This window comes from Hyperolius riggenbachi, chromosome 2 (assembly GCF_040937935.1).
Source record: "Hyperolius riggenbachi isolate aHypRig1 chromosome 2, aHypRig1.pri, whole genome shotgun sequence".
NCBI lineage: Eukaryota > Metazoa > Chordata > Amphibia > Anura > Hyperoliidae > Hyperolius > Hyperolius riggenbachi.
Window position 1 is genome coordinate 537,851,943 of NC_090647.1, and position 12,936 is coordinate 537,864,878.

A 12,936-nucleotide genomic window follows, 5' to 3' on the forward strand; every position below is an offset into this window, starting at 1 on the left:
AAAGAATGTTTCTCCTCTGTATGTCAGTGTATATAAGCTGTGTTTTTCAGTTTTGGTCAGGAACCAGTCCGACGAAGGCTTTTTATAAGTCGAAAGCTCACTGTTTATCCATCTCTAAGTTAGCCAATAAATGGTATCATCCTGATTCAAAACTTCTTGCTTTTACTCATGGCTAACACGGTACAACACTTTACTGTCTCTCCATAGGAACAGAGCACCATGCTAGCCTCAAGGCTAGGGCTGTCTGTACGGCATTGTTCCGTTAATAGTCACCCGAGGCATCTTTTACGTACAGTATGTACTTAGCTTTATTTTCTGTCTGAGGTGCATTAAGACATTAACCTACTTGGCCATAACCCTGATTTAGGTTGGAAAAGAAGTCAGGTCCCGAGCCAGACTTGGGGTAGGTGCCAGGAGGTATGGAGACAACGCACCGGGTGGAAGAGTTTCAACTTGTCTCCCCCCCCCCAGGATCCAGATGCCAGCAGCCATTTTTCTTCTGGTACTAATAGTCTAGATCCATCTGGTGAGATAGCTTGTCCTCATGACGACAGACTGCGATCTCACTATAGGGGTACAGCACCACCCAGATGCCGGAGGGAGAATTGCAGCACTAACTTGCAAGGTGGTGAGTAAGGGCCCTTTCACATAGGCAGTTGAACTGTGTACTCACCAAGCAGTTACAAGGCAACAGCAAGCAGTTGTAAGTTCAACAGGCTTTTCACTTCCTGTGGCTGGATAGTGTTCTGATTAAAAAACACCCAAGGTGACATGATGAGATAGACATGTGTATGTACAGTGCCTAGTCCTGACTCAGACAGGAAGTGACTACAGTGTGACCCTCACTGATAAGAAATTCCAACTATACAACACTTTCCTAGCAGAAAATGGCTTCTGAGAGCAAGAAAGAGGTAAAAAGTGGAATTTATCAGTGAGGGTCACACTGTAGTCACTTCCCGTCTGAGTCAGGACTGAGTCAGCCACTTACATACCTGATATTTAACTCTTTCAGGCAGAGAAAGAAAAAGGAACACAGCATAGTTTTGTGTGTTAGGCACTGTACATACACGTGTATCTCATGTCACTTCAGGTAGCCTTTAAGGGCACCACCTTTGACATGGGAGTCCAGGGTTCAAATCCTGGCTTGGGTCAGTTCCTATTCAGTAAGTAGTTCAAGGCAAGACTTCCTAAAACTGCAGGGTGGCCTCTTGAGCACATTTTAGTGGCTGCAGCTCTTGAGCGCTTCGAGTCCAACTGGAGAAAAGCACTATACAAATATTCTAATTATTATTAACCTTCTCGTGTGAAAGGGCCCAAAGTGCAGGGGCTGCCACAGATCAATCCGCAATGTGAGGGACGACGACAAAGTGCTTGTGTTTGCATTTTTGATTTTAGGTGTGAATGAGGCCTAAAAGCATGTGAAAAATTGCATGGCTTTTAGACTTTTTTTGAACCCAAGGCAGCATTTTTAAATACTAAAAGGACACAGGGGCATGTATTGTGCACAGAACATACCTCTGTGTCCTATTAAGATTTAAAAAGGCTTCCTCAGATTCTCTTTAAAGCTGGGCCCAGTTTGTGTTTCCAAATCTTTCCACACTTAGAGAGACTGAAGCCACTATAAAAATCAGTTTTTAAGTTTTGTTTAAGGATCATTGCCAGACCTAAAATGCTGCTATCCCGCGGCAGAACAAGGGTTTTATCACCCCCAAATCCTAGGGCAAAAATCCACGACTTTCCTGGTCGTGGATTTTGCTGCCCAGGGAGGCAGTGCTTTGAGCTGCAGCTCTGCCTTCATGCGTGTCAATCCACCGATGATTGCCGCCTCTCCCCACCCCTCTCAGTGAAAGAAGGGCACATTGCGGGGAGCGCTTCCTGATTGAGGCAGAGCTTAGGGCTGTAGCACTGCCTCTCGTTGCATCAATCCTGCCTCTCCCCGCCCCTTTCACTGAGAGGGGGAGGGAGAGGCGGCGATCAGCGGTGGATTGACGCTAATCGTGGATTTTTGCCCTAGGATTTGAGGGTGATTAAAACACTCGTTCTGCTGCGGGATAGCAGCATTTTAGGTCTGGGAATGATCCTTAAACAAAATAAAAGGTAAAAACTGATTTTTATAATGGCTTCAGTGTCTCTAAGAGTTCCTGAGGCAATTAGAGCACAAGGTTGTACACTTACCCAGGGCTTCCTCCTGCCCCCTGTAGTCCACCTGTTCCCTCACAATTCCCTGCGTTACACTGCTGTCAGCCCTAGTAAAGTACTGCGTATGTGCTGACCTGGCCACATGCACCCTGCAATCGTCCTCCTGTGGCCGGGAGTGGTCTGTGCATGCGCAGTTCATGAAGACTGCTCATGTACAGAACGCTCTCAGAAATGGGAGTGCGATGATATACATTTTGTATGTAAATATATGCAGCATGAAAAAGAGACCAGTCAAATTTTACCGAGGTGGAATTAGATTGGTCGATTTCCATTAAATAAAAAATCCCTCCCTACCCCCCTAAAAAAAAAAAAAAAAAAATAGAAAAGGAAGCAGGAAACACCAATTTGTAAATCCAGTTTTTATTTAAGAGTTGTGTACAAACAGTATAAAAACCTCATGTAGCGTAGGCTAGTCAGTCTGGCACGGTTTGGTCAGCTGTGGAGCAGTGCAATATTAGTATTGTCTGGATGTAGGATCTTGTGGTACAAGATTCCTTTATTGATGCAGTTTCTTATAGTAACTGTACAAATAGTGAATATTACCATCTCATTGGTTGGTGGACAGGACTAGAGAAGGTCAGGGAGATGCAAATCATTTTAAGTAGTTGCAAATTTATGCATCTTGAAAATGCAGTTGACAAGCTTACAATTCTGGCTTGGGCACAGACTTCAATCAAGCGCGAAGCTGTAAGAGGAAAAACACAAAAACAAAACTTCAACCTTAAGAAGAAAGAAGCCTCTGGATCCAACAACATGCTTCCAACATCCTCCTTCAGAGCACCTCCAGTACTCGAGACCCTTTACAGGTTTGCGGCCACAATAATCTGAGCATTGGCTCGACCATACCGAGCCTACTACGCAAGTACAGCTGTGCAGTAGCAGGGCCCCTTTGGGATTACTGAGCAGGGAAAGTACGGCCCTGCTTGAACACGGCCGGAAGCATGGCCACGAGAACATATCCAACAAGCTCTTGTTGAATATGTTCAGAAAGTCCATCTGTGGCAGCGGTGGTCTCCAGGAAGAGATGGGAAGCTCTCTGGACTATCCAGAGACTTCTCTCTTCAGAAGTTTAACTTTTTCAGGTCACTTCGTGTTCTCTTTAAAGTACCAGAGCTGATGAAATTTGATTGGACAAATTCCAAGATACAATTTGCATGTAAACCAGAACTATGAGCATCTCCAGTAGTTACTGCATCTTTGGTATATACAGCATTACAGTCCTTTCTAAGGCAGTCCAGATTCTAGTTAGTGGTTAAAAAAACTTGCGTTAGGACTGTATACCTCAGCTTGCAAAACTTGCTACATTCCCCACATGGTCCATTTCATTTGCCCCAGCTCAATGGCCCACCGGACCCAGGATCAGAAGAATGTTCTAATCAGGGGACCAACTTCACACTATGCCATTAGGAGTGGCAGAACCAGAATTAAGATCGGTCGTTGGGGTTGATTCACTAAGGGAAATAGTGTGGCCAACCTCCTGTTGCTCGCGCTATTAAATCAGTATGACTTAATTTTGTTTCCATGCAGGCTACGCTCGTTAGTGACAGAATAGAGCGCAAAACTAGACAGACGCTGCTTACAAAAGCCGCGCGGTAGTGGTTTATCAGTACCGCAATACTTTGTTAGTGCAGCCACTACGATGTTAATTAACTATAGTTACTATGTTACTACTACTACTACGTTAAATTAACATACCGTAGTAGCGGCTGCACTAGTGAAGTACCGCAGACTACTGCACAAAAACAGACTACCAGGAATGTGCCATCGTTGGTTCTTAAAGGACATCAGAGGTGAAAATGATGAGAAAAACAATTGTTTCTTTCCTCCGCCTCCTAAAAAATGATTTTATTTATTTATTTTTAGATATCTCCCAATTTTATATTTAAATCTAGTTTTTAAGTTTTTACTGTTTCATTGTTTCTGCTCAATGATCCCTTCATTGAAGTATGTCAGAGCTCAAATCCTTGAATTCTTGATCCTTTTTATCTCTTTCCTGCTCTCAGAAGCCATTTACTGACAGGAAAGTGTTTTATGGCTGTAATTACTTATAAGTGTAGGTTATTCTATAGTCTGACCTAATCTGACCTGGGTAGAAACTGTCACTTGCATACCTGATTAACTTTTTCAGGAAGAGAAAAAAAAAAAAGGAACACAGCCTAGTTATTTGTGTGCTTGGCACTGTACGTACACATGTCTATCTCGTGTCACCTCGGGTGGTCCTTTAAGTCTGCTTAAAGTAGGAGGTAAAATTCCAGACCTCCCTTTGGACCACTACATTTTTTAGTTGCACTGAAATAACAGGTTACAAAAGTAACCACAGATCAAGTCAATCTGTGGGTGTTTTGGGGTCACATACATAAGTGTATGGCAGGCATTATCAAAGCTAAGCAGTGTTGTGAACACATGCAGACCCCCAGTGCAAATGGATAATACGGCAGAATGCTGTACCATGGAGCTAGTTAAAATACCTTAAAAACGTACAGAGGGGATTTGAGAAGGACTGTTAGCGTTAATTGGAGCTGCACTTTAAGGACAGCATTAAAGGATACAGGAGGCGTACCTAAAACAGACAAGTTTATCTCACCTGTGGCTTCTTCCAGCCCCTAGAAGTCTATCAGATCCCATGCCGAAGTTCCGATGTTCTCCAGGCCGCCACCGTCCTCTCCGTAAGATTGTGACCCACAGCCGAGTCTTGGTCTTCTGCACATGCGGTTGTCTCGATCGTGCTGCCATCACTGGGAGCGCTCTGAACATGCACAGAAGATCACAACTCAGTCACGATCTTACAGAGGGGACAGCAGCAGCCTTGCGCACGGCAGAACTTCAGCACGGGACCTGATAGACTTCTCAGGGTTGGAAGAACCTCCAGGTAAGTAAAAACTTTGTTTTAGATCTGTCTCATGTATCCTTTTAAGGTTTTGGTGAAAATAGAACAAAAGAACCAACTAACCATCACCTCTACTATACCTACAAAAAAGAAGCAGCACTCTTCATAAAACAAAGGCTATACAGAACACTTTTCAGCGAGTTTAGTGGATATTTTGGTTCCTTGAATTGCTCTGCACCAAAACTAATTTAATTTCTGGTCATCTTGTCCCACTATTAACCGAACCTCACCTTCCGAAGCCATGGAAAGTCAACCCCCCCCCATTGGGAAAATATTAGGGGTGATCAATGAGATGTAAATATTTCTGAGTTCACGCACGATTGTGTACATTTTTATGCAAATATATGCAGCTTGTAAATGGACCAACCAATCAATTTGAACCTCGGGTTGGACTGAATTGGTCCATTTTCAAGCTGCAGATGTTTGAATAAAAATGTACATAATCCTGCTTAAAGTGACCTCGGAAACTAAAGATCCGATACTTACCCGTGGCTTCCTCTCGCCCCATAAGCACGTCTGAGCCCCTTGCCGTCTGCAGTTCTGGGCAGACCTCCTGCGCATGCGCAGAAGACCCAGACTGACGCGACTGAACCAGTTACCGGGGCTGTTAACAGCTGAACGGCAGACCGCGGGAGGATGGCATGTGACTCAGATGTGCTTATGGGGCTGGAGAAAGAGGCGGTTAAGTATCAAATCTTTAGTTTCCAAGGTCTCTGGATTCCTTTAAAGAGGAACTCCAGCCTAGATGACGATGTATGCGAATTTAACCATGGCAGTGCTGGTGTGCTTTTCCATTGTTTCCATGCGGATTCGCATGAAAATTCGCATACCCAAACCTTATGCGAATTTCCTATTAAATACATTGTATGCGATTCGCATAGCGGTATGAGATATGCGAATTCTGATGGCTCTGCCATGCAAATTTTTTGTGTACAGAAAAACGCAAAGGAATCCTGACAAGTGGAAAGTGTCCCATTCACTTGTATTGCTATGCGAATTTGCATGCGAAAAACGCATGCAAATTCGCGATAGTGGAAATGGGCCCTTACCCACCCAGTTTTAAAAGAATAGACAAATGTTTGTGATTTCATGGGGCAGTCATCTCTTTCATGGGGGCAGCCATCTTTTTGGTTGAAAGGAGGTGACAGGGAGCATAAGACAGTTCCAACTCCCCTGTGTCCTGATCACCCCTCTCAGCTGCACACGATAGGCTTCAAATCTCAAATTTAAAAAAAAAAATTGCAGCAAAACAGCAGAAGCCAGGGCAGTTTTCTTCTGTGCAGCTAAAAATGAGGCTTGGGTAAGAAAAACAAAGTTCTGATGCTGTGGTACTGTTAAAGCTTTAGTCTGGAGGTTCACTTTAAAGTCAGAAATATTTGCATCTCATTGATCATCCTTACTAATAACTCTGAGCTGGTGCACATTTTATGCTAAGCCCAAGCAAGATAAAATCATTACATTTGCATCAAGACGATCATCTCTACTGCAGACGGAGTCATTTCTCAACAAACCGTCATAAACAAAACAGGCATAAAAATATATCGTAATCCCAAAGAAAAATCAATCCTGTTAATAATCTGACATTCTGTTCATCATCGATATTCTAGATTAAAGAATTTAGTGTCATGTTATTTAAAAAAATACATTATGCATGGAATAGACTGGAAGTGTGTGTCCAGAATGGCAGAGCGAGACCTCAGCCTCCGGAACTAGCCTGGAAAGTGAAGAACAGTGAACTGGCCACAAGCGACACAAGAAGTCCGCTGCTTACAGATGGAGGAGGAGCTTCGGTGGCCGCCGGTGCCGTTTACGATGGAACCAATATCTGTAATACAGGAAGGACCAAGACATTCTCTCTTTTGAAGAATCATGAATGGTGGTTGGAGTAAGAACATTGTTATGGCCTCATCGATTGCCTGACGGCCTCCTGCAGGGACTTCCTGGTCACCAGAAGCCGCACCACCTCCTCGTTCCTCTTGGTGAGACGTTTCCTGGCCTGGTCGTGCGTCACCATGGTCATGTCCCATCCATTCACCTGTAAGCACATGGGGAAGGTGAAGCGATACCGATAACCAATCGGGCATAGAACATAATGCTGTGCAGCAACCAAATAGAATGTTATATAAATTCATATGGGTGTTAAAGCGGATCAGAGATGATAAACTAACTATAACAAGTAACTTGTCTATATATCTTATCTAAAGTTTAGATCGTTTACACAGCAAATCTAGCTGCAAACAACTTCAAAAGTTTATGATTATTTATTCCTGTGATACAATGACAGGGGCCATGTTTTGTTTGTCACATTGTCACCGGCTGAGGACTGGAGATGCTATCAGCTTGCCTGTGTGTAAATTCAGTCCCCTCTCCTCCTCCCTCTGCCTCTGAAATCAATGGCTAGTACCCTCCTCCTCCTGCCCAGACTGAGCTCCCATAAGCCCTTGCTACAGTGCCAAGGCACAAAAGGAGCTGTGGGCGAGGCTTGTTTCGTTTATAGGGAATTCGAGTATTAGAACAAAACAAAAAAAGTATTTGGCTTGAGGAATGCCCTATAAACTAGATGAAACGAACACAATTATGCAATGAGTAAAAGTTTATCTTGGATCCAATTTAAATGCGCTGGGAATGATGGGAAACTTGAGAAGGCAGGTTCAATGGTAGCATAAACTATGTTGGTTGTCTGTGCACAATCCGCATCACGATTGTCAAACTCCAGGACTTGGGGAAAAGTTTAATGGGGAAAAATCTCCTAACCAATCCGATTGACAGGATCCATCCGAAAATCAGATTGATTTAATCTGATTGGATTGGTTAGATTTTTGTCTGTTAGTGGTGCCAAATGATCATTTCCGATTGTTCATACGAATGATAATACATCTCATTGCACCGCTAATGGCCACCTTTATCCCCAAAACACTACACACATTAAAATGCTGTATTGGAATCTTATTAGTAATCTATCGTTCTAGATCCTGCAGAGGCTTCCCACATCCATCTGCAGACCACTGCCTGTGACCCTCTGGAAGATGGTTACCTATGTCTCATGCACAAGTATGGCTGTGGTCACACTAGCACAGAGCCGCTCCTGGACAAGCACTTAGACCTAGTGCACACCAAAGCGGTTCTGCTGCGGTTTGCGATCCGCTTGCGGGTGCAGATCCGCTAGGGTAATGTATTTCAATGGGCTGGTGCACACCAGAGCGGGAGGAGTTTTGCAGAAACACACAAGACAGGTCAGGGATCAAGTTATTGAGAAATTTAAAGCAGGCTTAGGCTACAAAAAGATTTCCAAAGCCTTGAACATCCCACGGAGCACTGTTCAAGCGATCATTCAGAAATGGGAGTATGGCACAACTGTAAACCTACCAAGACAAGGCCATCCACCTAAACTCACAGGCCGAACAAGGAGAGCGCTGATCAGAAATGCAGTCAAGAGGCCCATGGTGACTCTGGACGAGCTGCAGAGATCTACAGCTCAGGTGGGGGACTCTGTCCATAGGACAACTATTAGTCATGCACTGTACAAAGTTGGCCTTTATGGAAGAGTGGCAAGAAGAAAGGCAGTGTTAACCTCCTTGCCGGTCTAAAAAATCCGGCAAGGAGGCAGCGCCGCACATTTTTTTTTAATTTTTTTTTTTTTAAATCATGTAGCGAGCCAAGGGCTCGCTACATGATAGCCGCTAAGCGGCGGCATCCCCCCACCCACTCCGATCGCCTGCGGCGATCAGAGTATGCAGGGAATCCCGTTGAGAACGGGATTTCCTGCAGGGCTTCCCCGGTCGCCATGGCGACGGGGCGGGATGACGTCACCGACGTCATGGATGTCGGGACGTCATAGGGAATCCCGATCCGCCCCTCAACGCTGCCTGGCACTGATTGGCCAGGCAGCGCAGGGCTCTGGGGCGGGGGGAGCGACTCGGCGCGGCGGATCGGCGGCGAGCGGCGGCGATCGGAAGTTACAAGCAGCTAGCAAAGTGCTAGCTGCTTGTAACAAAAAAAAAAAATTATGCAAATCGGCCCAGCGGGGCCTGAGATATCCTCCTGCGCAGGTTACCCCGAGCTGAGCTCGGGATAACCGGCAAGGAGGTTAACAGAAAGCATAAGAAGTCCCGTCTGCAGTTTGCCACAAGCCATGTGGGAGACACAGCAACCATGTGGAAGAAGGTGCTCTGGTCAGATGAGACCAAAATGGAACTTTTTGGCCAAAATGCAAAACGCTATGTGTGGCGGAAAACTAACACTGCACATCACTCTGAACACACCATCCCCACTGTCAAATATGGTGGTGGCAGCATAATGCTCGGGGGTGCATCTCTTCAGCAGGGACAGGGAAGCTGGTCAGAGTTGATGGGAAGATGGATGGAGCCAAATACAGGGCAAACTTGTAAGAAAACCTCTTGGAGACTGCAAAAGACTTGAGACTGGGGCGGAGGTTCACCTTCCAGCAGGACAATGACCCTAAACATAAAGCCAGGGCAACAATGGAATGGTTTAAAACAAAACATATCTATGTGTTAGAATGGCCCAGTCAAAGTCCAGATCTAAATCCAATCGAGAATCTGTGGCAAGATCTGAAAACTGCTGTTCACAAACGCTGTCCATCTAATCTGACTGAGCTGGAGCTGTTTTGCAAAGAAGAATGGGCAAGGATTTCAGTCTCTAGATGTGCAAAGCTGGTAGAGACATACCCTAAGGCCTGGAACCCACTGAAAACCGCAAACGCAAAACGCAACCGCTAGCGTTTTGTCTGAGCGGTTTGCAAGCGGATTCATGCGCGTTTTTGGTGGTGTTTTGCAACATTGTATTTTTTTCCCCAGCGGGTGCGTAGCGTTTTGCGTTTTGCATTTTTATCCTGATGAATTATTTTTCATTTTGTTACAGTGTGCTGAAGCGCAAAACGCTAGCAAAACCGCTCAGTTTAGGTTTTGCTGAGCGTTTCTGCTAGCGTTTCAATACTTTACATTGAAGCGCTAACGCTCCCAAAATGCTGCATGTCCTGCGTTTGCGTTTCTGGGAAACGCAAACGCTCCTGTGGAAGTTGCCCCATCCATTATCAGCTGAGCGTTTTGGCAAAACGCTAGCGTATCGCAGCGCTGCCAAAATGCTCAAAAAAACGCTCTTGTGGGTTCCAGCCCTAAAACTGTTTTTCAACCGCTGTTCCGCCGCGAGATGTTGCCTGGTGTGCCGTACGGCAGGGGTCCCCAACCACCGGGTCGCGGCAGGTCTGGCCTCTCGCTCCTCCCCTCCCCGTGGCCACCTGCTTCTGTTACCTTATGAGCGGGTGGCCGCTTGTCCGATTAGATTCCCCCGCTATACTGGTCATTATACTAGCTATACTGGGGTAACTATACTAGCCATACTGTGGCAACTAAACTCCCTATACTGTGGCAACTATGCTAGCTATGCAGCCGCACCCCAGCACCACACTGCCCACTAGGTCGCGCAAACACCTGCACCCCCCCCCCCCCCCCCCCCGCCGTTCCCCGGAGAAAAATTTGGTCAGAAAGTGGTCCCCGGGCCGGAAAAGGTTGGGGACCACTGCCCTAAAAGACTGGCAGCTGTAATTGCAGCAAAAGGTGGTTCTAAAAAGTATTGACTCAGGGGGCCGAATAATTACGCACACCCCACTTTGCAGTTATTTGTAAAAAATGTTTGGAATCATGTATGATTTTCGTTCCACTTCTCACGTGTACACCACTTTGTGTTGGTCTTTCACATGGAATTCCAATAACATTGATGCATGTTTGTGGCAATAATATGACAAAATGTGGAAACCTTCAAGGGGGCGGAATACTTTTGCAACCCACTGTAGAAGTAAATTAGCAAAAAGTACCACCCAAAGAAAGCTCAATGTATAAATCATTTAGGTGTGGAAGTTATTTTCAAATGAATGGGAGGGGTGCTGAAATGTGAAAATTGCTCTGGAGAAAACCGTTAGCGGCTAAGTGGTTGCTGGATTCACATTGTACGTATTGCATAAGGAACACATTACATGTGTGTACTGCAGTGGAGACTGGACATGGGGGTTAATTCAAAGGCACATGGGCAGTGAGCTGACATACAGAATTATCCTGCAACACTAATGATGCAGTGTGCAGGGACCTTTACTTGTACACCACAGAATTATGCCAAATAAAATGCTTGGCGTATCAGATGTAGGCCCAGTGCACACCAAAACCGCTAGCAGATCCGCAATACGCTAGCGGTTTTGGGAGGTGATTTCAGCGCGATTCTAGGTATGTTTAGAGAGGTTTTCTAAACATACCTAGCGGTTTTGGGTGCGTTTTTGTGTAGCAGATTACACATATTGTTACAGTAAAAGCTGTTACTGAACAGCTACTGTAACAAAATTGCCTGGCAAACCGCTCTGAACTAGCGTTTTTCAGAGCGGTTTGCGTTTTTCCTATACTTTACATTGAGGACGAAACGCTTCCGAAAACCGCAAACGCGCAGCAGGAGGCGCGTTTGCGGCTTGGCAAAAACCGCAAACCGCCGGTGTGCACCATCCCATTGCAATACATTAGACAAGCGTTTTTAGAGGCGGATGCTAGCCGGCGGATCGCTCCAAAAACCGCTCGGTGTGCACTGGGCCGTATAGTGTGAAGTGTTCGATCACCTATAAAGCAGCAGGCAGTCACATCTACGCATCATATCAAACAGATGTGTTCATCAAGTACGTTTATGACTAACTCGTAACTTGGAATTACATGTCAGGGCAAGCAGCTTTCAAAACCAGGTATAATCACGGCAGCAAAGTATGAAGCCAAGGCAAAGTTTCAGAATGTTCTGTACAAGTTCAAGCAAAGTTTGTGAAGCAAAATCAGCTGCAAGTGAAGGTATGTATGACACAAACAGCACTCCCTAGTTTTCATGGTGCCTGCAAGCAAGGCCGGATTAATACTTTTTGCCCCAGGCCACATTTCTTGTTGCTCCCCATGTGCACCAACCCTCCTTCATCCTCTTCCATGTGTTCCCCATTTCCAGCAACCTTCTTTCATATCAAGCCCCTCCCCTGGGCAGCAGCCGCCCATTACTCAGGCCTTTGTGGACTCCAAAAATCCAGCCCTGCCTGCCTACAATTCCATATCCGCTCTGCTAGTGTCTGGGGCAGCCTTACAGGACTGTAGGACAACTGAGGTGGGTGCATGCTGGGGCCTGGAGTCAGAAGAACATTACCGAAGAGATAGTTTTAAATGATTCCCCCCCCCCCCCCCCTCCCTCCCTCCCTCCAGTGGAATCAATTGTTCAGTGTAATTTTCATGAGAACCAGATTACTGACAGATTTTATAAGGCATCAAATCAGTTCAGGTGTGCTTTCAAGCAAGAGGAGCCCGTGGCATGTTCCATACCTGCACCTCTGTAGATACGCCTCTGAGGGATTGCTTGCCCTATAATTATGAATCTGCATCAGTTTTTATTACTGTTTGGATTTTACTGCATATAATGCCACTTTCTATGTTTGACTTCTGAGCTCTGCTGTAAAGATGAGAAAACCACCTTTCTCTATGGGCTCTCATCTTATTAAAGTGTACCTGAACTCAGATCTTCCTCTCTGCTCTAAGAGATAAGCAATTGGATAATAACCTTTAAAGCAAACCTAAACTGAAAATTAAAAGTCAAGATAACCATACACATGTCATACTTACCTCCTGTGTAGTGTACTCAATCTCTTTCTCCTCCCCACTTCCGGTTTGTCGAATAGACTATATGTGTGTGGGGAGGGGGGGTTAGGGGGCTCTGGGGCGCCTCTTAGTCTAATAGCAATCAGTGTGTGATGGCTGTGGTGGGCGGGATGGGGGCGCACTTTGGCATCACAGCCTTGGGTGCTGGAGGACCTTGTCCCGGCACTG

The 12,936-nt window shown here is 45.6% G+C and overlaps 1 protein-coding gene across 1 annotated transcript in view; it reads right to left on the reverse strand.

Annotated features, from left to right (window-relative positions):
- Positions 1-2,543: 2,543 nt before the first annotated feature.
- TAX1BP3 (Tax1 binding protein 3) overlaps positions 2,544-12,936 on the reverse strand; it is a 49,808-nt gene continuing 39,415 nt past the window's right edge. Inside the window, exon 4 of the mRNA XM_068270718.1 lies at positions 2,544-7,121. Coding sequence (XP_068126819.1) covers positions 6,984-7,121 — 138 coding nt within the window. The 3' untranslated portion in view covers positions 2,544-6,983. The remainder of the gene's footprint in view (positions 7,122-12,936) is intronic.